The 26,149-nt window shown below is 37.3% G+C and overlaps 1 protein-coding gene across 7 annotated transcripts; it reads left to right on the top strand.

The window, feature by feature from the left end:
- Positions 1-764: 764 nt before the first annotated feature.
- On the top strand, positions 765-24,550 carry myrf (myelin regulatory factor). Of its 7 annotated transcripts, none has more exons than XM_015046245.1 (27): positions 765-1,375; positions 13,057-13,147; positions 13,287-13,571; positions 14,900-14,961; positions 15,168-15,390; positions 15,471-15,550; positions 15,726-15,840; positions 16,860-17,055; positions 17,299-17,375; positions 17,456-17,566; positions 17,643-17,748; positions 19,377-19,577; positions 20,627-20,735; positions 20,882-20,991; positions 21,076-21,236; positions 21,335-21,407; positions 21,519-21,601; positions 21,703-21,771; positions 21,868-21,951; positions 22,114-22,181; positions 22,278-22,352; positions 22,434-22,664; positions 22,839-22,932; positions 23,047-23,109; positions 23,836-23,941; positions 24,048-24,122; positions 24,283-24,550. In XM_015046245.1, exons 1-27 carry the CDS (start codon positions 1,330-1,332, stop codon positions 24,361-24,363), a joined length of 3,075 nt encoding a protein of 1,024 aa, XP_014901731.1. In that variant the 5' UTR covers positions 765-1,329; the 3' UTR covers positions 24,364-24,550. The 7 variants fall into 7 exon arrangements, with proteins under 7 accessions (XP_014901731.1, XP_014901730.1, XP_014901728.1 ...); XM_015046244.1 differs by having other exon boundaries at positions 766-1,375; positions 15,474-15,571; positions 17,643-17,733; XM_015046242.1 differs by having other exon boundaries at positions 766-1,375; positions 15,474-15,571.
- Positions 24,551-26,149: the final 1,599 nt, after the last annotated feature.

The following is a 26,149-nucleotide window of genomic DNA, read 5'->3' as shown; positions in this document are numbered from 1 at the left end:
AGTTTGATTTTGAAGTGAAACCTCTCCTCAGGCACAGATTGTTGCAAATTAATCTTTTTTAATACTATTTCTTTCACGAATCATGAACTTTTTTTTCTTAACCCATATACTATTTGTGTGTTATTTCAGAAAACATGTATAATAATAATAATAATAATAATAATAATAATAATAATAGAGAATTATTATTATTATTATTATTATTATTATTATTATTATTATTATTGTTGTTGTTGTTGTTGTTGTTGTTGTTAAAATAAATAAATAAATCTTGGTTGATTTCCACTGACAAACATTGCCCTAATTCATTTTCTCTTTGAAATAACAAATAATTGTACTTACAGCCAACCTATGTTGTTTATATATTTAGTAAAAGTTTGTTTTCCCATATCTGTTCCCTTCATGTAAAACAGCATAATTAAAATTTAAAATTTTTTTTTTTTTTTTTTTTTTTTTTTTTTTTGCATTGCACCTCAAAATTACCAGCATTCACCAACTGGCAGCTTTCGCCCCTGTTTTCAATATTGTTGTGATGTTTAACTACAGTCTATGTTTTATTATTCCCACAGTTTGCGAAATGGTCCAGTAATCGCTGTCGTGTGGAAAATCACAGAAGCAGAACCTCCGAAACCATGAAGATTTTTGAATTTATAGGTAAAATAAGAGGACACTAGTGACTTTTTATAAACTTTCCAAACTTCCCCCATAGATGCATTATGTTCAGCAGCAGCAGGCTGTCGGACATCCCTCACCTGCCTCAGCTCCTCTCCTCCGACTCTCCCTGCAGCACACACCCTGTCTGGGAGGGAGAGGCGCAGGAGGGACACAACTCGCCTCACAGACTCCCGGAATCTACTTTAAACTCATTTTCACGCTTTTGTTTTTGACTCTTATACAAAGTAGAGTTTTATTCCTTCTTTTATAGGAGACATACGTTTTAAGAAAGTAGCCTACGCCACAGCTTTTTTTTATTTTTTAAATGAAGTTTATGGGAACTGAATTTGCGCTGTTGAGGCGACTTTTTTTAACGTTGTCCTCATGTGGAGCGCTCTTTGTTTTGTTTTGTTTTTAAAGTTTTATCCCGTCACGTATAGGCCTATAATTGGAGCCACAAGGGAATTTTGAAACTTTAAAATTGGCCCTTTAGATTGGTGCCAAGTTGTTTTACTAAAGCCGAAAAAAACTTCAGCGCATTAAAGCCGTGAAGTGAAGTGAAGTTAAATAAATCGGGATTTCGTGATGTATATGTGAAAATCCCCCCCAAATCCGAATCGGTGTCGTTCGGAAAAGGGGAGAATTTGATGGAGGTTTTATGTGGGACCCGCTAGGATGGACGTGGTAGATGAAACAGAGGCTTTACAAAGATTTTTCGAAGGTAAGATGTTTTCTAATAATCTCATTGACCTGTTACGCATGAGTCACTATCGAAACAAAACGGTTGCTTTTATTTATTTATTTTTTAGTTGTAAGAGTTCTGACTTATAAATGACTTGATTTCATGACGAAGACACGTTTTCTATCTTTAGCGACCACAGGGCGTTGCAAGACTTAAAGCTGTACCTGGGCTTTTTAAATGTAAAGAAAGCCCTGGCCCAAAACTCAACTTATTTGTAAACCTTTGGCCATGAGGCTGTAACATTTTTTTTGTTTTTAGGCAAATTCCTCTTTGTAAATAAAAATATGCACTTCAGTTGACAATATTTTTCGGATAGATAGATGATTCAGTTGCTGTAACGTCTAAAGATTTGCTTTGAGATGTATTTAACACAACATTTTGTTTAGATGCTTTAGGTGACGTACATTTAACTTTTGAGAACACATTTTAAATAATTACATAATCTGCTCAAAGAGTATTGTGCGTAATTCGTTAATCTTATTACTTTATCTGGTCCTTTAAAGAGTAAATATATTTTGGTTCTGGTCAGTCAGCTCTTTACAGTGTAAGTACATGGGCAGCAAAAACAGCAGAAAAAAAAATCTAAATTAAAAAGTGTCAGGGACAAGACGTGTTGTTCTTGTCATCAGATATCATCTGTAATTTATTTTCAACAGTCAGTGTGCTCTGGTTAGTTGCTTTAAAGATTTCTTATTCACTGCTGGAAACAAAATTAGGGGAATTCAGAAACGTTAACTGGTGCGGGGAGCAAAAGTGCTGCTGATGGGTAACAGATTGAGGAGAAAAGTAGGAATCCTGAAGGAGGGGAATTAGGTGGAGGAAGGTGGGGCTAGAAGGGTGTAGGAATTTAAGTCAAGATAAATGGCGTGTTTTGTAAGTGCTCTGTTGGACCAGAGCCGGCCTGAGATTTTATGGGACCCTGAGCTTGATTTGGGGCCCAAATTTTAATTCAGATTATTTATTAAATCACAGCAGTTAAATAGTTCAGAAAAGGTTATTTTTCTGAATTACATCTTTGATCTGTCAAGAGTACAGTGATTTATTATAAGCTTATAGTCAGCAAACAGCAGCTTGCATTTAGTTTGTGGCTACATTGCAGATGAAATATCATTCCGGCAAAATGTCAATGTAATGTTAATTTTATTATTACAGGATGTTTTAAATAGGGATGTCTAGGGTGTGAATAATCAGATTTTTTTTTTTAATTGATTGTCAGCACTAGCAAAAACAAAACAAATATGATAAAACTAACTAATAGGTGGGTAAAACAAGAAGACCCCAGAGCAAAAAAAAAAAGGAAGTTCTTAGTTTAAGACATTCTCTGTGAGAGGTCAGATGCTATTGGGGTCTGCTACAGTTTGAGTCCTATGCTAAGACTTTTCATTGGACACATGCTGAATACCCCCATGGTCCCATCCTGGGGGCCCTTCTTATTTAATATAGAGGCATATAGAAGCCTGCAGCTAACTCAGATTATAACAACAGAGAATAATTATCTTAATTATCTTAATGACACAGATGACACAGAGCCACCAGGTGACTATGAAACCATTCAAGCACTGAGCAGATGCCAGTCAATACGTGGATGTGGCATGACGTTCTCCAGCTGAATAGAAACAAAACTGAAGTAATTATTTTAGGACCTTAATTATGGACGACCCAGACCATCTTCTTCACGAGTCTGCCTTGAGAAAACACAGTATTCTCAGTCAGAGGCTTCTTCAGATTTGTAGTAATATAAGAGATCTTTCCTGCCAACAGACATCACCAAATACAGTCATTCTTTGAATAATCTAAATTAATGTTACATTTAATTTCCCTTTAGGATCAATAAAGTATTTTTTTATTTTTGAATTTTTTAGTTTTGAAACAAGAGTAACAACCAAGAGTCAGCACACAGCTTGAGCTAATGTAATTTGAGATTAGTGAGGCCTGAAATCTGCTGTGGTTATGGACTCAGATCAGAACTTTCAGAGTCACATAAAGACAATTGCAAAGTCACCCTTCCATTATATGAAGAACATTTCCAGGACAAAAACTAATGTGCCAGCAAGATCTTGAGTAACTTATCCAAGCAGTTATTTTTAGTCAAATTTATGACTGCAGCAGTGTCTTCACAGATTTACCTAAAAAGTCAATCAAACAGCTGCAGCTGATCCAAAAAGCTGCTGCTGGCGTTCTCACTAAAACTAGAAAAATGTCGCCCCATTTCTGAAGTTCTTAAATAGGATTTCTGGAGCTCAGAGAATGAACCTTAAAATACTTTTGTTGGTTTATAAGTCACCAAATGATTAGAACCAAAATACATTAACGGTTTGTTGACAGACGGCTGAGGTTTTCTGATACCTTTCTACTCTGCATCATTCAGCATTCAGTTGTTATGAACCTCTAATCTGGAGGAAGCTTCCAGAAAACTGCAAAAATATTGAAATACTAAGTTCATAAAGTGTTGTCCGTTTTTTCAATCTGCCATTGCCTTTCCTTACTTTGTACCTGCAATATAATGCTCTGGGCTTCTTTGTTCTTTGATTTCTTTCTTTCTTATTAAGTAATGCACTTTGAATTTATTTGTTGCTGTATGTAAGTAAATTTCATTTATATAACATATTTCATAAGTTAGGAAACCACAAAGCGCTTTAGAGTAAAAGAATTTGAAAATGCAAAACATATGCTATGAAAAATAAAATCACCTTACCTTACCTTGCCTTGGGGTCACCATGCAGGACTGGGGGCCCTAAGCAGCAGTATAGTATGTGCTGGTTCAGAACTTCAGGCTGATTGTTGGTGACAAGGTGGAAATGTCTACATTTCAAGCCCCAAATTAATATTCTTTATAAAAAGCATAGTTTTGTTGTTTTTATCTGAAGTGTATTTTTGACATTGACTTTCTTATGTCTATTCTTACTTATTCATGTTCTAAACCTCCTCTAAGTCATTTAAACGTGGTGTCAGTCCATAACACACCATGTGATTAACTGTTCCCTTCTTGTTAAAATTCAGAACACCCACTTTACTGATTGAGTTTTTTTTGTTTTTTTTAAAAGTTTTTCAGATGTCAGGTGTCCATAAACACAATCACACCCCAAGAAGAGCTCTGTGAGGAAATTTTGACTCTTTGTTATTGTATGCGCTAAACACCGACTGAAATATACACAGCCATCCATGACTGTCAAATGGTTCCTCACTGTTCTGACAGGAATTTAGTGTGTTTACATTCTTGCCTTGGGAGTAAGAGAGATGTTCTTTCTTTGGCTTTATTTCAGCCACCCTCGCTTGGTCTAAAATGTCAACTTGTCCATGAGAGGTACACATTAGGTGCTTGTTTTCCTTGTTTGATTTAATCCTGAGCTCAGGATTTCATTGGATCAACTTCGTATGGGCGTCAAAAAGTGCTTTTTTATAGTTGATCAGGTAAAACAGCGCCGTGGACATGCAGCGATATGATTGATTTGGGTAGCAGTAAAGTGTGTTTTAAGGGATTTAAGTGAAATATATATATGCGCACATTAATGTACATTCCTGGCATAGTCCTGGTGGCTGTTAAAATACGATGAGGTGAGACTGGTGTTACTCTCCGTGGTCTTAGGCCTCTCGCTCCGGCTCTCTCCGACTCCATTAGAGTGACAGTGAGCAGACAGGGTGAGGAGGTGAGATAGTGCAGACTCAGGGCGGAGAGAGGAGCCAACCGCAGATCCCCCTCGAAACTTGACCTTCTCCTCTCTGACTCACTTCGGCAGCAACCAGTCCCTCACACAAAGATGGTGTGTGCGCCCCACAGAGACTGGAGTCACAGCTGTCTGCAAGTAGTCATAACGTCACCAAGGATTTGATTTAAAGAGAAGATGTGATGCAGTTTTAATGGCGTTCTCAACACTAATAAGAGAAGAATTTTCACTTAAAATACACAAAATTGGCTTTATGAGGGCACACTTTGAGAAACACTAATTGTGGTGGATGCAGATGTGTTTTGATGAGCAGGACGTACGTCCTCAGTGAGTTCTGTCCCGGGGCTTCCTCTCGATGGGATGTGCCCAAACTACTTTTACAGGGAGGCACTCATCAGATCTCCTTATCGTATCAGCGAAACTCCTTAATTGACTTCTTTCAATGCAGAGGAGCTTTCCCCTCACTGAACCTCTAAGTTCGGCCATCCTGAGGAAACTCATTTCACTCACTCTTTCTTTTGGTTATGATCTATTTCTCACACAGGTTAATGAATATTACCTTTTTGGTCCAGACAAGGTTTCGATCCTTAACTTCATGTCCTGCTCTGTCTTCACTCCTTGGGACTTGAGGCAGGGACTCGTCCCAAACTTTGAGGGAACAATTGCTCTTTTTCTGTTTGAGAACCATGATCTGAGATTTATTCTCACACTAGTCATTATGACTGACCACCATAAACACATTAAAACATTTTGTTTATCCATATTTCCTGTACTACACAAGCTGATGGGACAGCAGTAAATCTGTTCTTCCATTACTCAGTTGTCGCCATCTGAGTAATTTTATGAAAATTCCTGCTGCTCGACTCCCACAGTAGCTCTGAATCACACCCATAATGGGTGTAAATGCTGCGACTCATCATGGAAATCCTGCAATAAGGCTGACGAAGTTTAGCTCGTTTCTCTGATTTATGGGTTCAGCAGAAAGTTACTGTTAGAGGGAAGCATTGTTTCTGAGCAGACAGGCTTGCAGTACTAAGCAACGTGCTGCAAGCCAACCCGCTCCTTGCATACATTGTTAAACATGAGTTCATTGATTACTTTACTTTTGTTTCCACATTCATTTTCAATGATCTAAAGTCCTGCCAGAAAATTTGAATGACTATTTCTCATTTTGTTGCATCTCATGAACAGTAACCACTGCGGTCTTGCAGTGCTCCGTATCGTTGTTGTGAAACCAGAAGCAACTCTGATCTGTACCAGAACATCTTTTCTTCCTAATTTCCTAAATGTTCCTTTACGTTGTCTCTTATTATCTCTTGTTTAGTTCCTCCTCCTCCTTTTTTTTTTTTTTTTTCAGTATTGAGAATTTCAGCCATTGGCACTCAGCCTCACATTTTACACAGTTTCTCTCTGCGTCCAGGTCCCAGCCTGATTTCTGTAGTAATCTCCCTGAGCCAGGGCCACCGGTGCGGCCAGTGCTTGTATGCGACAAGGGCTGTGTGTGGTAGCCTGGTACAGCCCTTTCCCATGACTGGGAACTAATCCTCATTAAAACACTCTATTTCACACATACACATAGTATCTTTAGCACACAAAACACACACACCCGCATTTTTTACACTGTTCTGCGACTCTCAAGACTTTGTTCTAAAGTCTTTGCGCCCGATGGGAGAAACATGTGAAAGATAGACAGGAATTGTTTCTCTCATCTTCTGTTTCAGGTGTTGTCAGCTGAAGAACGTCATCATGCTTTGGCTTCGTCCAGGTACCCCGTGCTGCTCTGTCTGCTCTGCTTCTGTAGATGTGGCTTCTTAGACTTGATGAGTGGCTTTGTGTTTTTGGTAATGTGTCAAAGTGATATGCCTCGGTTTTCTGAGCAACTCTGTCACGAGAAAATATGTAAGACATTAGCATTGGCGATGATTTGGAACATTTTCTTTAATTTTTGCTTTAGTATGTGTGTACTTGACGGAATGCTGTAGACACAGTATGCATGTTTCTAAATTGAGCTGCATTTTCCAGATCAGCTGTGAAGGTTGCTGGTGGTCTTATTTGTTTATGTTGATAGAGGTCCAAAATCTAAAAATGCCTGAATATTAATCAACAAACCAATTTAAGAGCTTTCAAACACTTGATTTGGTATCCTGTTAAATTCTTCCCTTTTTCAACAATTGCATAATACAGTATGAGCTGTGTGAATGTTATTTATTCAGCTTTTTCCATCCATTTTATGGATGTTCAGCCAAGATTGTTGGAGGATGAACTAAGATTGTTATTCGTTGTAGTCAGATCTTACCCATTTATTTAAAAAACCTGCCAACTTCTCTGCAGAAAAAAGAGAAAAGTTCATTCAAGTTCTGCATTTAATTTTCTTTTGTGAAAACAGGTTAGTAAAGTAGATTAAGTTCTTTGTTGTTTGTCTTGGAATGCCATTTATGTTATTTTAAAGAGCTCTAGGTAACTGTGCGGCAAATGAAACATTTAGACTTTGTGTTCAAAGTAAAAAAATCCTTTGAGTTTTTTTACTTTTGGTTAAGAGAAGTTAAACACATACAGTTAGTGTCATGTAGGTTCAATCTCAAGGACGCAGCAGGGGAGAGCAAAGCAGAGGTTAGGGGAAGTGCATACACCAGTGTGATTGACAGTGCTAAAACATCCTTCCTTGCTCTGATTGGTTGTTTCTGACTGTGAGCTGTGGGTTTATTCAGATGGCAGTGGGACCAGAAACAGAAGAGCTCGATTTTTTTTCAGGTTATCTAGCTCAGGTTAAACTGTCATGACATCAGTTTTAACAAAAGTTAGTCACTGCTGCTTTTCGCTCACTCAGGTTAAAACTGAATCAGTTCATGCTCATAGTTTATTAACTGAACTTTCAAATCTAAATTTGCACACAAAACAAAATATGGTTCTTGATTATCACTTTTACATGCAATAAAGTTATGGAAGATAGAGAAAAGTTTGAAGTTATGGGTTAATTAGCAACTGAATATACATATTATCATGTGGCTTTGGTAACCTGTCCTTTACAGATTTACACCTATTTAATTTTTCTTCTGTTCTCTTTGTTGACTGCATTTAAATTTGTCTGAAATCCTGCCTGAACTGATGTCATTTTGTGACTTAGTTGTCAGAAAGTAAAACAAGGCCATTAAAATATGTCAAAGATTTTAAATTATGGCCAGCTCTTATACACTCCAAGGTTCCTTTACGCTGTTGTATCTGTAAATCACGCCATTGCTCTCCCTGCCTACAGCAGGCTATGCACGGTAAGACAAGGCTTAAGCTTACAGAAACCAGCATAAACAAGAAAAATAGTTTGTTTAAGCAGTTACGGTGTTTATGTAGTTAATTTTAAAGAGTGGGAAGTGGCAAACATACTGTCAGTAACAGTCGCTTGGCTTGGCAGATATTTGGGCTTCAGTTCTTATACACACAAAAGTCACATTTCCCCTACTATTAAGGGAAACTCTTTCCTGCAAAAGAAGCTAAAATGATCTTACATTTGTTTACCACTGAATGGGAATCATTTAATGATGCTTGGCTCGAGGTCAACATGTAAAAAACAGCTTAAAACTTATGCCACTCATAAATAGACTCACGTAAATGCAATTTATGGCATGACAAATAAAAATAAGAACTCTATGCATTATATGAAATGCAAAGATTACCTTAGGAAACACACCTTGCATTGCTACATTCTCTACTCACATCTGAAACTGGACGAATATGTCCTTACTCAAAATAAAACCGCATTTTCCTGAATCATATTCATCAAATCATCTTTAATCGGAACTCACACACTCTGTCCTCTGTGTGACAACCAAGCCATTGAAATGGTGGCACACACACACTCACGTAAAAACAAACAAATGCGTGTTCACATGGGCACGCGTATGCTCACACAACCCTTAATCTTTCCAAAGGCACGTCTGTATCGAAGTCAGGCTGACAAGCATTTCACTGTTCCCCGCTGGACACAGCTGGACAGAGAAAAACATAGAGGACAGGGAAATCTACACATTCAGTCCACAGCCAGCTAAGATGATTCAGTAATTTAGACGTTACACACGCTTGATCTACGTTTCTGTCAGTCTTCTCTCTAAACCAAATTACATTGACATTGGCTCATTTAATTGCTATTATTGATATAAAAAATAAGCATATAAGCAGAAGAATATTTTTTAGTTTTTTTTTTTTTTTGCTTTGGTGTGACATTATAAACTGTTACTGTTCATTGCTGTATTAAAAAAGCTACATCACAACAAAATTAGACAACAAAATAAAATATGTTTACTGTGAAACTTTACATTTTAACAGTTTCAGTTGTGAAAATTAGCTTTTTCTTTGGAGTACCCCATTCTTACGAAACAGCAGTGATCTACCAGCAATAACATTTACAACTAGATGAGTAGGACTCAGTATTTTTAGAGTGGGGTGATTTCTTCAAGATTTGTGTTATTTTACAAAAAAAATAAAAAATAATAAAAATGACTAGGTTTAAATTCCCTTGGTAAATAATTTATTTCTCAGCTCTTTTATCCAAAACCTTGACATTTTGGAGCATTTTTGTGCCAAATGGGACCTTTGACACAAACAGGATACGTCATGCTGAGTCGTACTGAGACAGAACGGATTACTGGACTTCAGCCACAGAATGTTTTGTTTAAACTATCAATACCTCAGAACAACAATGGCTTGAAACCAGGTGCAAAAGGGGTTGACAATAATAGGAGTCGCTTATGGCTTCTTTGCTGTCACTTTCTGTTGCTGTATGACTCAAATGTTGCACCAGTTATGTAATAATAACATTTCATAATTTTATGTTATCATGTGCAGAGGTTCTGTCAATGCTGAGGAATATTTACTCAACTCGGCATGCCAAATGCATGAAGTAGCTTCAAGAGAATGACAGTCTGATCTATTTTCTCTTTATTTTTTACTTTTGCCAATTGAGGATGCTAATAGATTCTGTATGGAATGTTGTATTTTTTTTATTTTAGGTGATTATTAAGAGTAGGGAAGAAATAAGATGATGCTGCCACAACAAAAGAAATCTAAGGTCATCTCTTTAGTTTTTAACATGTTTAACTATATTGTTGTCAGGACATTCTTGTAAAAGAGGTCTTTGATCTCAATGAGCTTTATCCTGGCTGAATAAAGGTTAAATTAATGACTTTTTAACATATGCTGAACATGGTCCAGCTATATGAAAATCTTGAGTAAAATACCATGGTTTCATTTTCCCAGAATAATGAAACCACGGTAGTTGTCTCAATATCTGAACGTTAGCACAAATACTATTTAAAACAAAAGCATCAGCAGTATCTAAGTTTAAAAAAAAAAACATAAAACCAACAGTTTTCCCACCTAAATGAAATAACATATTGATTATTACTGCAACAAAAATGTTTCCTCTGAAATTTGTCATCATTGTTTAATTAATAAATTTTAGCAAAAATGTAGAATAATAACTCAATGAATTTAACAGCAGTTTTCGGGTCCTTAAAAATGATGTGTAATTTCGACATTCTGATCTTTATCGAGTTTCAGCAATAAGACAAATTCACTTATTATTCAAATGACGAGTGAATTTGATGGTCATACTCATCCATCTTTGCCAACTATTAAAACATTTTTTAAGCTTTTTCCCTCTTTATTTTTTGCAGTAACTGTAAATATTCCAAACAGCTGCATTTATCTGAGTCATAAATGATGGGAAACTGTACTGGCCTTTGTTCAGCCAGCTGACCAACAGTGCTCAGCAATAGGTGGGGGAAGTGCCCCTTTGCATTCCTTGATGCAAAGGGGCACTTCCCCTTTGCATCAAGGGGGAGTGCCAGTGAACAGGGCTTAGTGTTTTGCAAAATGCACATTTTGGCTTCACACTTTGTTTTTTAGACACATTGGCATAGCAAGATAAGACAGAAGTCTAATTTTAAATACACTTTGGAACATGTCTATATTTACACCTTTGACACTTAATTATTGTGATGGATTGCATGGAAACTAACTAGTCATTCCAGCAAAAAAATTACAAACCCTATTATTAGTTTCAATGCCATCTTGTTTTGAACACGTTTCTTGGACTATGCTTTTACGTCAATTTTTTTCTCTCTTTCCTTTGTTTGTAAAGTCTTCCCAACCTTGAACATCATACCTTTTTCCTCTCTTTTCATGCCCCCAGCCTTCCTTAGGCCCCATCAATCTTCCCTCCTCTTTCCCCATATCTCCCTATTTTCTGTTATCAGTCCTGCCAGCTTAAATTTACTGCCTCTTTGGGTGGGGTGCACATCTGGATCCTATTTAAAAAGAACCATCCTGCCTTTTTTCCTTCTTTTTTTTACTATCATGCATCAGGAGACATTTACCAGCTGTTTTTTTTCTGAGAAGCAAGATTTTTTTTTTTTTTTTGTTTGTTTGTTTTTTTTTGTTTTTTTGTCATGAAAATTGCAACACAAGGATTTAGAACTTTAAATCTTAAATCCAATTGGTCTGAGACAAGTGCTCAAGTTTGTGGGTTTTTCTGGTGGAAAGATATGAGATATGACTGTTCACTGGAAATGTTCTCAAATGGGGCCATTTTTCCTGGATGGTATAACACATTAGTCACTTTTGTTGCAAACAGTAGAACTCAGTGATAAAATATTATAGGAGCTGTGACTCTAGCAGCATGGAGCAACATTTGTGTTGTGTTTTGATGGCAGTTAGAAATGGATGGAGAAAAGGGAAAAGGTGAAATATTTTCTGCTAACACAAAAATTCCTCACATTCCCAAGTTTCTAGCTGAGGACCTTCCTAATCTATTGGAGGAGGAGTGAATGAGTGTGTGTGTGTGTGTCTGTGTGTGTGTGTGTTTATGGGGGTGGTGTTTGGGCTTTAAAAGAGTGGGGTGTCCCACCCACCCACCCACCCACTTACAGCAAGTCAGTTTTTTCTCACTTGTTCTGTTTGCACAATCTGACATTTGGGGAAAATATCTTAGAGGTTTTAAGAATATATATTTACTTTTCAATTATAATATTTGAACTGATGGTGATTATCTCTATAAGAGATGTATTCAAAAGCAGGTGTTCATTCTACGTCTGTGTTTTCAGGACTAAGTGGGGTCATGTGTTTGGGATTTGCAAGGCTTTGCCTATCAAAGGCTGAAAATGACCCTGGGGGAAAGATTGGGTTGGATTTTGGAAATACTTTTGTGTAGAATTATTTGTAACATTTTCTATATATTTATAGAAACAATAAGTCAATTGACTAGTGAATACCTTAAATGTGAATGTCATAAGTAATAGTCAGAATCATTTGGAAATATTTTTAAACAGCCCTTGGATTTTTCATTTTCTTCTATATTCTTTTTGATAGTTTAGTTATTTTTAGTCATGAAGCTTATAAAATTAATTTGATTTCCTGTGGTTACCCATTATCCTATCCAGTGTTAGGAAAATGAATAGAAGTCTCCCTCAAAGAAATGCATATATCTCTAGAGTATCTAGAGTCTAGATACAGCAGGAAAGCACTTACTTTATTGAAGATATAAACATCTGTTAGGATGTCAAAAATGATACTTTTGGAAATATAAGGTTAATTTAACTCAACATTTTTTTTTTCCAAGTAGAACAAATGTGGCTTTAGTACAAAACAGTTTGTGTAACAACGATGGAGACTCTGAATCACCACTATGTCCACATCCTTTGACTATTTGTCTCCTCTGAAACCTTAATCTCTACAGTTCACGCGAGCCAATCACAACCCTCCATTTCACAACATCATCATTAAGTGTTCAAGATAATCTCATCATGTGTCATTATCACATTTTACACCTTGAAATCAACAGAGTTCTTACAAAGACATTTGTGGGATAAATCTGTCAGGGAATTGTTGCAACACTTGGACTGAGCAGTTGTGGCATTGTGTGGAGCGGCTGATAGATTCCTGTTGCTAATCCCCAGATGCTCTCCATCTTCTCTCTTCACTTTCCCAACCCTCCCTTCTCCACAGGTCATGATATTACCAGTTCTCTAGAGCCAGCCAACATCGACACCAGTATCCTGGAAGAGTACATCAGCAAGGAGGACGATAGCACTGACATGTCAGTAGGGACTCCAGACTAGCCCAGCAACGTCAAAACAACATGCACCAACCAAAGCAAACCATGTTGTTACAAAGGAATTTGTTTTTTTCTGATAAGGCTAATCCCTTCTTTCTTCTTCTTTTTTTCTCCCTCCCAGCTGTTTCTCAGAGGTCCACAGCACCCCGGGACCAAATTATTCATCTCCTCAGGCCGGAGTGTCCTCCTCTGGAGGATTGGTGTGTGGTGTGAGTCCCCCTATTCCTCTGCGCCAAGGAGCCCCTCCAGCCGGGCCCCCTAGCTGTCAGAACGCCTACCCCCAGGGTCCATCTCTAGGGCTCCGACACGGTTACCCCTGCCTGGGACAGCAGCAGCAGCAGCAGCATCATCAGCAGCAGCAACAGGCTCACGTCAAGCCAGAGCACCGAGGCCATTACGCTCCAGGGTGAGCACAGTAGTTCAGAAAAAAAAACTGGGAATTTATTATCAAAAGGCTGGTTAAGTTATTTGGAAATGGTAATCAATTACTTTAATTACTGATTACTTCCCCAAAAAAGCAATCCAGTTACTTTACTGATTGCTTATCTTCAAAAGTAATTAGTTATTTGAATTACTTTACTTTCAAAAAGCAATGCAGAGCCTGAAAACGCTTATCGGGGTAAGACTGAAAAAAGGTGGAATTATCACAGAAGGCCAACAACCAATCACACAAACCCCTTGTTTTTGCTGACTTTATCAATATAAAACAAGCTAAACTGAAAATATTAATTTTCATGAGAATAAAAAACCACGTTATTAGATATTAAGGATCTACATGTTTGCATTTTGTTGTTTGCTGCTGATATTTCGTCTGAATCACTTCTGTGTAACCCTGCAAACTTATTTTTACTTGAAGGTGTTTCATTGTTTGATTCCTCCTGATCATTCAACCAGTCAGCCTTCGTCAAGCACAGAAACACAGACGTTGTTTGACTAAGTGAACAGTAACTAGCAAGTGTTTCTTGTGATAGCGCTGATGTTTTTAAGACGCCACTCTTTGCTGCACTTCTCTAATAATAGGTTTTCATTTTGCTTTATGCTCTTAGGGATGCTTTGGTTGCAGCCATCTCACGACTTCAACATGTATTTAACTTTCTTGTTCTTTTGTCTTTCACATTTTAATAAAAAGAAATGGCATTTGGCCATTTTAACAACATATACCAAAGAAATATGATACCATTGATCACTCATTAAAGATTTGTTTAACCTCTGATCAACTTAAAAAAAAATTAAGTATCAATTAAAATTTTTAAAATACTTAAGTTGCAGTTATTTTGTTGGTGGGAAAGAGGATATATTTTCATTTACAGAATTAATATAACAAAATTAAATGTTCTCATATTATGCCACAGCTGTACCAGGTTGCTAATAATTGGGAGCTCTATTTCGATTAATAATACATAATGCAATACTCTTACTTCACCATTACAGCCAAAAACCAACTCTTGAACAAGTGCATTATCAATGTTACTTTAGTAATTTAAAGTGTTAGTCAAGATGAGAGGGAGGACTGATAACAGAGATAAAGAGTCCACTTATATCCTCAAAAACAGAAAGTCTGACCTTTCCGGTTGTGAGAAAGTGCAGAACAAGAAAAAAAGCACAACTAAGATGAAGTGGTTGATGCTAGATATTTAAATAGATTTAACATTTCTAGAGACTAGCATGTCTGTGTTGTAAGATTTAAATTCATTCCCATTATTTTTCTTTCCTTCCTTGAATCTTTGCTGTTAGGACTCTTCCTGAGTCCCCACCAGACTCCAGCTCTGAACCTTATTCGCCTCAACAGGTGAATGGTGAGTAGCTCGCTTTTTGCTTTAGAAAATGGGAATTCAAACGCCAAGCCTAATGTTGGTTTATTTTATTTTAATTAAACTAGACACCGACTTTGCAGCCAAATATATTGTTTCGTTGTTTTATTAATCTCACCATTTTTTTCCAACAATTAGATTAAATTTTGCCTTTTAAATAGTGTGCTTGCATTCTCAAATCTTTGGTTTAGATCCTCAAATGATCAGAACCATGACTCCAGAGAATATGTGCCAGATGACTCCGACGCCGCCTCTCCCTCCACACGGCCACTATCCTGGCATGCATCGAGACATGTACCTAAAGCCAGAGCCCATGATCTCGCAGTATCATATCGGCCCAGCGACTAGTGGGGGTGGGGAGATGCAGCAGACACAAATGCTCCATCAGCTGCTGCAGCATCCTCAGGGGCAAGAGTGAGTCCGCGGATAGGGTTGTTTTCGCCAGTGTGTGTTGAAAACATCAGACACAATCAGTTCTGATCTTGTTTCTGCAGCAGCATCCCTGTTCATCAAGCCAAGAAGAGGAAGCACTCTGAGTCTCCCAACAGCACCTTGAATTCCCAAATCCTCACAGGTATCATCAAACAAGAACCAGGTAGGCAGGCATCTTTCTCCCCTACCTCCCTCGCCTCCTCTGCCTCACGCTCACCAGCTCTCACTAACTCTTAACACAGATTTACAGAACAGAATTTTCATTACGCGAAGCTTCAACACGTTAAAGTCAGCTGTTTTAAACGTGTTTGTCGCAGGTTTGATGCAGGATGCAGACAACACCTACCTGGACCCAAACTATCAGTGCATCAAGTGGCAGCCTCACCAGCAGAACAAATGGACGCCCCTTTATGATGCCAACGGCAAGGACCTGTGCGTGGAATTCATCTTTGCTATATTGTCCAGAAGCAAAAAGAGATTCATGGATTTTGTAGAGTCATAAATGAACTATGATTTAATTGGTTACTTGTATATTTCAAGAAACCACACGACAGGAGTGGAAAAGTAATGGCTTTCCACAGCATTCCTGCGCAGTGAGGTTTATGTGGGAGTGAACAAGAGCAGGGTTTCAATTTAGACAGGCACCGTCGACAAGGATAAAGTGGGGGAAAAAAAATGTATTGCACCTCGTTGTGCTTTTGCAGTGCCAAACAAGATAGGGAGAGAGGTTGGAATGAACTCCCAGGACCTTTGAGATATGTTATCAAAACCACCTGGTTGACCATTGCAGCTCTAAGCACACAATGCTTAAATTATGAAAATATACGGGAGTAACTTTTCCAAAATTACAAAATTTTAAGGGAACATTTAATCTGAGGTGACCTCCAATTAGCCAAAGGATACAGATGAATAGCCATGTTAATGCTTTGGAAATATAAGATTTTGTTGATAGCTTGTGATTTTTCTGGCTGTACCGCTCAGTTTTTCTGAACTTGTAAAATGAAACCTACAAAAGTATTTCTGGTCTAGTTTCGAGCGCAAGTATTTTAGTACACTTGAAATAAGACAAAACAAATTCTTGAGATATAGGATCTTGTTTCAAGTCAATAATTAAAAAATACTAGTTCCATTGGCAGATTTTTCACTTATAATATGTTAATAATTGTTAATAAAGTGAAAAAAATCTGCCAGGGGAACAAGTACATCTTTAAAATCAATATCAAAAAAATAATTTACTTAAGCTGAGAGAAAATAATTTGTATTTTATGGAAACATAATTCATAAATTCTTGGAAAGTAACCTTTTATTTTACAGAAAATAACATATAAGTTTACATAAAATAATAAAGAAAAAGTCACCTTTAACATACTAGAGTGCAACTTAATTACATAAAAGTAACATTCTGTGAAAACAACCTGTAAATTCAGTAGATTTCCTTCTTCCCTGTTTAGACCGATGCCGACCTACCGCGTCGATGCTGATAAAGGCTTCAACTTCTCCTTGGCTGACGATGCCTTTGTATGCCAGAAGAAGAACCACTTCCAGGTCACAGTGTATATCGGGATGCTTGGGGACCCTAAATATATCAAGACGAATGAAGGCCTGCAGCCCATCGACTGCTTTTATCTCAAACTCCATGGAGTGAAGGTGAAGGAAACATGCTGGATAGTCAAAGCATGATTTCTGATGTATGTATGGTACCAACTTGGCTTGATTAGGTCCTTGGATGACGGACAACCTGACATTTATTACTTTCCATAGCCTGTAGATTGTAGATTGATTAATGTTTTTAAGGAATAATGAAATGGAAAAACACTCACACCTTTAATTTGACACTGAGTGTAAGGGTGTGTGTTTATTAAATACTCAATTTTTGTTCTTCTCCGGCAGGTGGAAGCCATGAATCAATCGATCAGTGTGGAACAGTCGCAGTCTGATCGCAGCAAGAGGCCTTTCAAGCCAGTGCTGTAAGTACATGCCCCTTAAATCACTTTGAAACAATCATAAGCTCAATCATGCCATCATTGTATTTGTCTTTGTGTGCCAGGGTCACGTTGCCCCCCGAGCAGGTCACCAAAGTTACAGTAGGACGACTCCACTTCAGCGAGACCACAGCAAATAACATGAGGAAGAAGGGCAAACCAAATCCCGATCAGAGGTGGACAAAGTGTGCTGCAGGAATACATTTATGACCCTTAGGAGTCTCCTGTTTTTGACTGCATTAATCTTTGCAGGTATTTCATGCTGGTAGTGGCCCTGCATGCACAGTCCCACAGTCAGAGCTACACTGTGGCTGCACATGTGTCTGAGAGGATCATCGTCAGGGTAACGTCTGGCCATGTCTGTTTCCTTCTTACAGCAATCATATCCCGTGTGAATGTGAAACTTTTCTGTTCATCAGCTGCTTGGCCCTTTATAACCTCATCCTCTCCATTCCTTTAACCTGTGTGAATGTTCTTACCTTTACATTTTGAAAAAATAAATTGTTCCCCAGAGCTCAAATGATGAAAGAATACATGATGCTGCTGTCCTGTAAAAAGACTATTCAGAAAATTTCTCTATTTCATGACCAAATTGAGTTGATGTAGACGCAGGGTGTGTCCGAATTACGGGCTGCAAACTTTGAAGGCTGATTATGTCAGCAGTGATGCAACAAATAATGGTGTGAACAAAGAGATGGAGTATAGTTTCAAATATAAGTATATAAAAGGTTACAAAAATTTAAATCTAAAGCATTTAAGCCGTTGCATATTCTTAAGTAATTTTTTTAATTCCTCATGGTCCTTTGTCCTGTAATTCATCTTAAAGGACATTTATCATCACTTCTTACAACAATTATGTTCAGACTCGTAGCTCGGATTGCAATTTCAATTTATATGTCCAAAATCTAGGAAGAAATTGTCTAAATAGCAACAACAATGTCTCTAGCTTGAATATTAGCTCAGAAAGGCAAAGACTGATTGTGATTTGTCAAGTGAGAAGACCAAAAAAAAATGTTTGGAGATCTAACAAACCAGCATCACACCCTGAATTTAAAAGTGATGTGTGGAAAGCCCAGGCTAGTTTGCCAAAGTGGTGAATGACCACTCATGGCCTATATTATAATTTTAAAAAACTAGAAAATTATAATAACCTGAGCAGAAATATAATTTCTACTCCGGTTCTGATCAGCATTCTTGTTTGATTTACACAGATACTTATATTTCTCCGGAAAACTGTGAATCACAAGAATTAGCTACTTTTAGAGAAATGGCTCCAAAAGGAGGGTTTAAAAAGTGGATTGCTGTTAAAAACAATAGAAAGGCCAATTAAAATTTATAGATTTACTGAGTCTGAAGTAGTTTAACATTTGCCCTTTAAAACATGAAATCTCAAATTTTCAGACAAAAGCTTTTTGCTGGACAGCAATGTTTGTTGAATATATTATACAATTATTTATCATAACTGCATCAGATAGAGAAACATAATGTGTCTCTTTTGTAACAAGACCATTTACTTGTTTTGGAGATTTTGCTTTTATCATTGTGATATAAAAATAAGATTTTTATTATGTAAAAATGTGTAGATGTGATAATCAAAATGTATATAAAGCAAGCACAGCCATGGTAAAAAATAAAAACAAAAATAATTTATTTACTGGGATTTTGTATGAAGCTCTGATTTCGGAGCTGTAGGTTTTCCAGTGTTTCTTCTTTTCATATTTTTATTTATATATATATATATATATAATTTGGGTTTACACATTTAAGGCTAGATTTAAATGTCTTCAGGACACGGTAAAGCCCAGATTGTTCTTACAAAATGTAAGATGGACATACTTTTTTTTTTACCATGACTGTAAGCACAATATTTCCAAATATGTGTTTTACTTCCAATGTGTACCACATTGCTATTTTTTTAATATGTGAATCTGATTCCCAGTGTACCTCTTCCTTTGATTTTTTTTTTTTTTTTTTTTTTTTGGACAGGCATCCAACCCAGGCCAATTTGAAAGTGATAATGAGGTTCTGTGGCAGCGTGGGCAGCTGCCAGACTCTGTGTACCACCACGGCAGAGTCGGCATCAGTACAGACCGTCCAGACGAGGCTCTCGTTGTTCATGGCAACGTCAAAGTCATGGGATCCCTTGTCCATCCATCAGACATCAGAGCAAAAGAAAATGTCCAGGAGGTCAGGATGAGTGTGTGTGACTCTGTGGGTGCTCTAAAAAAATTTCAGATGTCATCCTTGTACCCCTTACATAGCACAAGGGGTGCAACAATGCGCACATCTCACTGGATAAAATATTTATCAAGTAAACAAGATGTAACAAGATTCTATCAATAGTAGGAGAAATCTAAAAAATCCTGCAAATTTGATTTCACAGGTGGATTAAAGGTTTGATTAGTCATGAACTGTGATTTAAAGGTTTTTAATTGGTTTACAATATTCCAGTCCTGGAAAGAAGAGCCAAAGAAGAACTGAGAATGTTCTTTTTTTGTATATTGTATTTCTATCCTATATGTTAAGAGATTAAGGCTGCTAAGTTTTGTTTGCCTGCCTGGAAAGTAGTGTTCATTTCCATTTTAATTTTCTGTCAACATAACACACCAAAAAAGGAAGTACATCCATTTATACTTCAAAATAAGTCTTAAACATGCATACATCAGAGCTCAAACACCTTCGAGTTCTAGATTTATAATAATAGCTCACACTTAGTCAACCAGATGAAGCCAAAGAAAAAAACAAACATATTACTATTACTTTCTGTCTAAAATAGCACAAAGGCAGATAACCAATGACAAAACTCTGGAATATTGAATTTCATCAACCTATCCACCCATTATATATTTGATCCTAGAATTATAATTCAGAAAAGTTTTGACACTCCTTTGTTTCCTTTTTAGCCTTTTATAAATTAACCAGTGAGGTTTGACTCTTGGGGAATTGTGGGGGACTATTACACATTTTGTCGAAATGTTGTGAAATTTTCTTCTGTTTTCTTTAGCATTACATCATTTTCCTAGTATTTTTTTTAGCTGTTATCTTTGCTTCGTTAGCTATTCTGATATCAAATAAAACATGAAAAGTTCACCATTTAAAACATCATATGTTGTCTTATATAATGTAGCTGCATTGTGTTTTTTCTGCATTTCAAACGGTGTTTTAACACTTCTTATATAAAGCTACTTTCTTCATCATACGTTTTGTATTCATGCAGTGCTGTTATCTTTCATCAGGTTAACACCACAGACAATTTGAAACGGATTTCTCAGATGAGGCTGGTTCATTACCAATACAAACCTGAGTTTGCTGCGACCGTGGGCATAGAGAACACAGCGGAGACAGGTAATGACTTCACAAATTATTTCTACTTCTGCAGCTTTATCTTCCTGGCACGATGTGTAGCACAGTATGTGTCTGTGCATTTTTCATCATCCGCATGTTGTCACATCTTCTTGATGCTCTTTATACTTCTACTTCTCCCCATGCAGGTGTCATTGCTCAGGAAGTTCAGCAGATCCTACCTGAAGCTGTTAAGGAAGGAGGTGATGTCGTTTGTGCCAATGGAGAAACTATCCCCAACCTTTTAGTTGTCAATAAGGTAAGGATTGTACAGAAATACATTTTCAAACAAGCTGAACTTCTACATATTGTTGACACTGATTGTGTCCTGCTGTTTTTGAAGGAGCGTATCTTTATGGAGAATGTTGGAGCTGTGAAGGAGCTCTGCAAGCTGACGGACAACCTGGAGACTCGCATAGATGAACTTGAGCGCTGGAGCCGCAAACTGGCCAAGCTGCGGCGCCTCGACAGCATGAAGAGCACAGTGAGCGGCAGCACGGTGAGGTGAGAAAGAAACGCCAATCCCTTTTGATTCTGAGGCATAGGTCCATCTAAAATGTGCCGCATGCTCCATGAAAACAATTTTTTGTGTGTCTTTATAGCCAGTCAGGAAGTTATTTTAGCAGAACAGGAAGTGGTCCACTCAAGAAAAGAATGGTCAAACCCGGGAGCAAGGTGTGTGGCTGAATTATAGCTTTTAAGTTATACAGTGCTTTGCAAAACTACCTACATATTGGTGAACTGCAGTTTGTGCAGATGTCATCGTGTTTAATCTGCCTGTTCCAGAGCTCTCCTCTTGATCAGGGCTGCATCAGTCAGAGGTTCATGCAGGGAATCATCCTGGCTCTTCTTATTGTCATGGCCTTCAGGTTTGTACGCAGGGTTCCAGGTGCAGTAATGGGGTACGTGGAAGTTCCTATGCATACATCTGGTTTGATTATGTCTTGCCTGTTTGCTTGTTTGTTTGCAGCGTCATTTCGATGTCAGTCCTTTACGTCCTTACTCTTCACCATAGAGGAGCCATCACGGAGAAAGACGGGTATGCACTTTTCAGATTCAGAGACAAGCTTACCACAACATCTGTCCATTCCTACTTTTAAAATGATTCTGTTAACTATGTCTCTGTTTCCTGTAGCCATGTTTCTTCTTGTGTTCTCTACATCTCATGGATGCCTATCTTCACTGCTACTATAACTGTCTGTCCGCCTGTCTGCACATGGTACACTGCCAGCTCTTCTACAACTTAAGTTTCCTTGAGCTCTGTCATTCCTAACTTAAATTGCTCAGCTGTTTCTGTTTTGTGTGAAATGGGATTATGTACCACATATGGTCATAATATAAATCACTGGAATGCATTAAAGTATGTTTCTGATTGGTGCAGGTCAAGAGCTGCACTGGAATCATCCCGCAAGAATCCTTTAACTTCAGTCTCTACCACACCTGCACCAGGTACTATCGACTTCAGTTTGAGTGTGAAATTATTCAGTTTAATGAATTAAGATCAATCATGTTGTGTTTTCCCCCCTTTATGTTAAACAATAATAGCTTGCTGTTCAACCACAGCTGTGAACAACCAATCAGCAACCACTCTGACATTGAGTAGTAACCAATCCACATCTGGTGAGAAACATTAACACATCATGTACTCTTATTACACAGCAGATGTGCTCACTGTACAGATGAATTGTCTGTCCTCTCAAGGTTTGAGCATCCCAGTTCCCACTCCTGGTACCATCGTTAAAAAGGCCAAGTCCAGGCAAATGGACAAAGACGGCCACAGCAGGAACCGTCTCAGCCACACATCAGCACCCATGTACTTTGCCAAGTCCAAGAGACCTGTATCCCCAGATGCAGAGGGAGTGGGAACCACCAACCGGTTGCCTCCAGGTCAACAGCCAGCACCACGGAGACAACGCAGCCTGCATGCTAAAGGTACCTACATGACCACAACCCAGCCATGACACTTCTCTACACATTAGCAGGCAGCGCGCAAATAATATGAAGAAGAATTGGGTTTAATGACCACAAAATCGAGATTGTGTATTTAATGTATGACGGTATAAGGCTGGCTTAGAGAACATGATACATTTTGTTTTTCCATCACAGTAACAGCGACAGCTCCGTCTCTAAGAAGTGTTCACATTGTGGAGACAAACCAAGAAATCACCTCACAAAGTTGTGAGTCAGCGGAAAGCTGCAGGTCTGAAATTAGAAGAATAATAAATATTGGTTATAGGTGGACATATATAGATATTTTTGCTATGACTTTTGCATTAATATTTCTTATTAATGCATGTTTTGTGTCCCTCCGCAGCTACACTCTATCACTTAGGGGACAAAAAAATCATTCCATACCACAAATTACACTACACATGATGTAAGTATAGCATGGGTGCACTATAACACAAATGATGTGATTGTGTTTAATCATAATTGCAGGGTTTCTATTAGGTCTTAAAATGTCATGGATCTCATTATTTGTGTTCCCAGATATTTTTTCCTTGATTTATTTTCTAGGAGATTAAAGTATAATATCCTAAATAAGATTTTGCACTTATTTTTTTATTATTTCTTATATCTTCCAAATACAATTGTAACAGTAAGATTTCCGACTTCCGGTTTTTGAGTTACTAATGACAAAGACATCAACAAACTCATATATCTGTAAAGGCTTCAACAAGGACAGGCATTTCTCAAGTGGTGAGAAGTGTAAACCTATTATGATAACTTACTAAATTTTATTTTATCAAGGTGTTTTCAGCTCATTAAAACCCTGATTTCAGAGGTATCTGCTGCAACAAAGAAAAAATATATTATTAGGTTCATATTGAACTGAACAATTTTTCTGATAATGTTAAGTTTAGTACTGGCCATTTTTCCCCACTGCTCTTTCACACTTTAGTTTAACAACATTTACTTTTATTAGTGTTTTGTTTTGTTTTTGTTGATTGTATTAACGTGATTTTGATTTTGTTTACCATCATTGTTAACCTTTTTTGTTGTCTTTCTCTCTTTGACTTGAAGATACAATGGGAATGCATGCTGTAGTAATGTTCTTATTTTAAAAAAAAATGGTAATGAATATATTTTCTTTTTTTCTCAGGTCAAGAAATAGTGTATGGGTGAAACAATGTGGAGCCACCAAAGGACGTTTATGTCCCAACCACACAGAGTCAGAGCTCTATAGTGGACAGAGTACATCTACAAAGGTATATCTGACCAAAAATGATCAGCATCGCTTATATAAACTATTTATATTTTCACAGCATACCGTATTTATTTGCGTCACGGATAAAATCTCTGCTTGTTTCCAAGGGGACGCATCACCTCTGGTCAGTACCTGTTTCGTCTTTCCAAGACGTCACCTATCACTTCCGTGTCTCTCACTCGGTGAGTAAACCTGACCTAGAAAAATAAGGGACTCACTCAGATACTAAAATTGTCATCTGACTCCCTCAGTTTTCTAAATCTTGTGGAATAATTTTGATTTTCTGTGAATGTGTTGATTTTAATATATTTGTTCTTTTGTTGTTGTTGTTGTTGTTTACAGGGAGAAGTGAGTTGTGCCACAGAAGAAAAAATCCCATTGCACTCTGACTACCATTTTCTCATTCAAAGCAGCTGTGTGTGAAGAGGAAGTTGATGTGTGCCTGTTTCTTCACACTTCATCGTGTATTTCCTGTTTGTGGTTCTGGATGCAGACTGTGTATGATAGAATGATCTTTCCTTATTACTGTATATAATTTTAAAGATTTTCATGAAGAACAAAATTTACCACTGTCCCAACTGCAATCTGTACCAAATGAATTTTTAGTAAGTGATTCCTGATTCCTGTGATCACTGGAATACAGTGCCCTCCATAATTGTTGGCACCCTTCATTCAAAATGTGTAAAAATCCGGAAAATAACTTCAGCTGTGATTATTTTTGAATGATCTAACATGTGGGTGAAATGTGTGTCATGATTCAGACTGAAAGAAAGATGTATCCATGGCAATGTGTGAACCACTTACAGACAGAGGGACCTTTAAGCATTACTCTTTTCATCATATTTTTACAAAACTTCTACATTACATTTTGATCTATTTTCTTAAATTCATCCCACATGTTTTTAATTGCATTCAGGTAAGATTGGGACTGATTGTACCCACTGTTTTGGATCATTAAACTACTGAAAGTACCAATGATGATCCATTACCAGTTTTCACAGGAGCCACCAGATTTTACTCAAAACATTCTGGAAATGCAGTCCCTTTATGTCGAACAAGGCCTTTGGAAGATGACCAGGCAAACAACAATGTAGATCTGTTGTCACTAAACAGTGGGCATTACAAATTCATTTACAAATATTTATCATGTGTTACTGAGTTTTTTGTTGCTACGGAGATTTTATTTTGGATATATTTTACGCTCTTTACCATCTTGTTTCTGTGGGGGGTAGCAAGATAATGTGTTCTCATCTAGCCTTTTTGATTGCAGCTTAAGTTGTTTTAATTTTTTAATTATTATTTCTCTATAAATAGATGATCAATACGGGGGAGAGATGTTCTCTTGTTTTTTGCATTTTATGGAGTGACTAAGAGAAATGGGGCTCCTTGTGATGTCATGCTTATCTGCCATGAAAACATAAAGTAATTTCTTAAAGTTATACTTCCTAAACCTTCTGATTAGCTCACCAAGTAGAGTTCAATTTTAGTTAATTAATTATAGCAGACTTGCTGCAGTCTCCAATGGTGATTTCATTACAAGGTATTATTTCTTAATACATTATTTTTGGAACTGAGTAAATGTTTTAAAATGTTTTTGTTTTGTTTTTGTTTTTTTGTTTTTTTTTTAAAAGAATTGTGTGAGATTACAGAACTGCAAGAAAGATTTCTATATTTTTACACATTATTTTTAGCAGGGCTGCCAGTGATTATGGAGGCTGCAATATGACACACTAAATACTGTAATGCTCACGATCCAAGCAATATCCAAAAATATATGATTATCTTTACACTTGATCAAATTGTCTTCCATCTATAGCATAAGCCAAAAAATATGTATGCCTTCGGTACTGAATATACCTCAGTTAGAGGTATATTCAGTAAAACCTGGTAAAACCTTAGTCTCCACAGTGGAGCTTCATGTTAAGGCTGCTACTGGCATCTACACTGTCCACTTCATCTTTATGGTAAAAAATAAATTAAACACTGTATGGGGTTATAACACTGAATGACTCATTTTAAAATGTTTATGCATTTGGCTACACTGACGTTGCTCCTTATAGAAAGCTGTAGTGGAAATATGAGATGAGACCCCGGCCCTGAGCCAAGTCTTCTGCAAAATCACTGGAAGATATTTGTGTAGAATAAAACTGGAAACTAGAACAAATCACTGGAAACAAACATGATGATACACTGTTGCTTTTAGGATGTG

The sequence above is a fragment of the Poecilia latipinna genome, unplaced genomic scaffold (genome assembly GCF_001443285.1).
Source record: "Poecilia latipinna isolate Pla-1442-1.1 unplaced genomic scaffold, P_latipinna-1.0 Scaffold770, whole genome shotgun sequence".
NCBI lineage: Eukaryota > Metazoa > Chordata > Actinopteri > Cyprinodontiformes > Poeciliidae > Poecilia > Poecilia latipinna.
The sequence above is the reverse complement of the archived record's forward strand: the minus strand, read 5'-3'. Positions and strand labels throughout refer to the sequence as shown.

What these genes read in the sequence shown, in the direction of transcription:
- myrf (XM_015046241.1), top strand. Translation starts at nt 1,330, where the DNA reads ATGGACGTGGTAGATGAAACAGAGGCTTTACAAAGATTTTTCGAAG. An exon ending in CGAGGCCATTACGCTCCAGG is followed by an intron (nt 13,572 to 14,899) that starts GTGAGCACAGTA and finishes CTTTGCTGTTAG; the next exon opens with GACTCTTCCTGAGTCCCCAC. An exon ending in GCCATCACGGAGAAAGACGG is followed by an intron (nt 21,772 to 21,867) that starts GTATGCACTTTT and finishes TGTTTCCTGTAG; the next exon opens with CCATGTTTCTTCTTGTGTTC.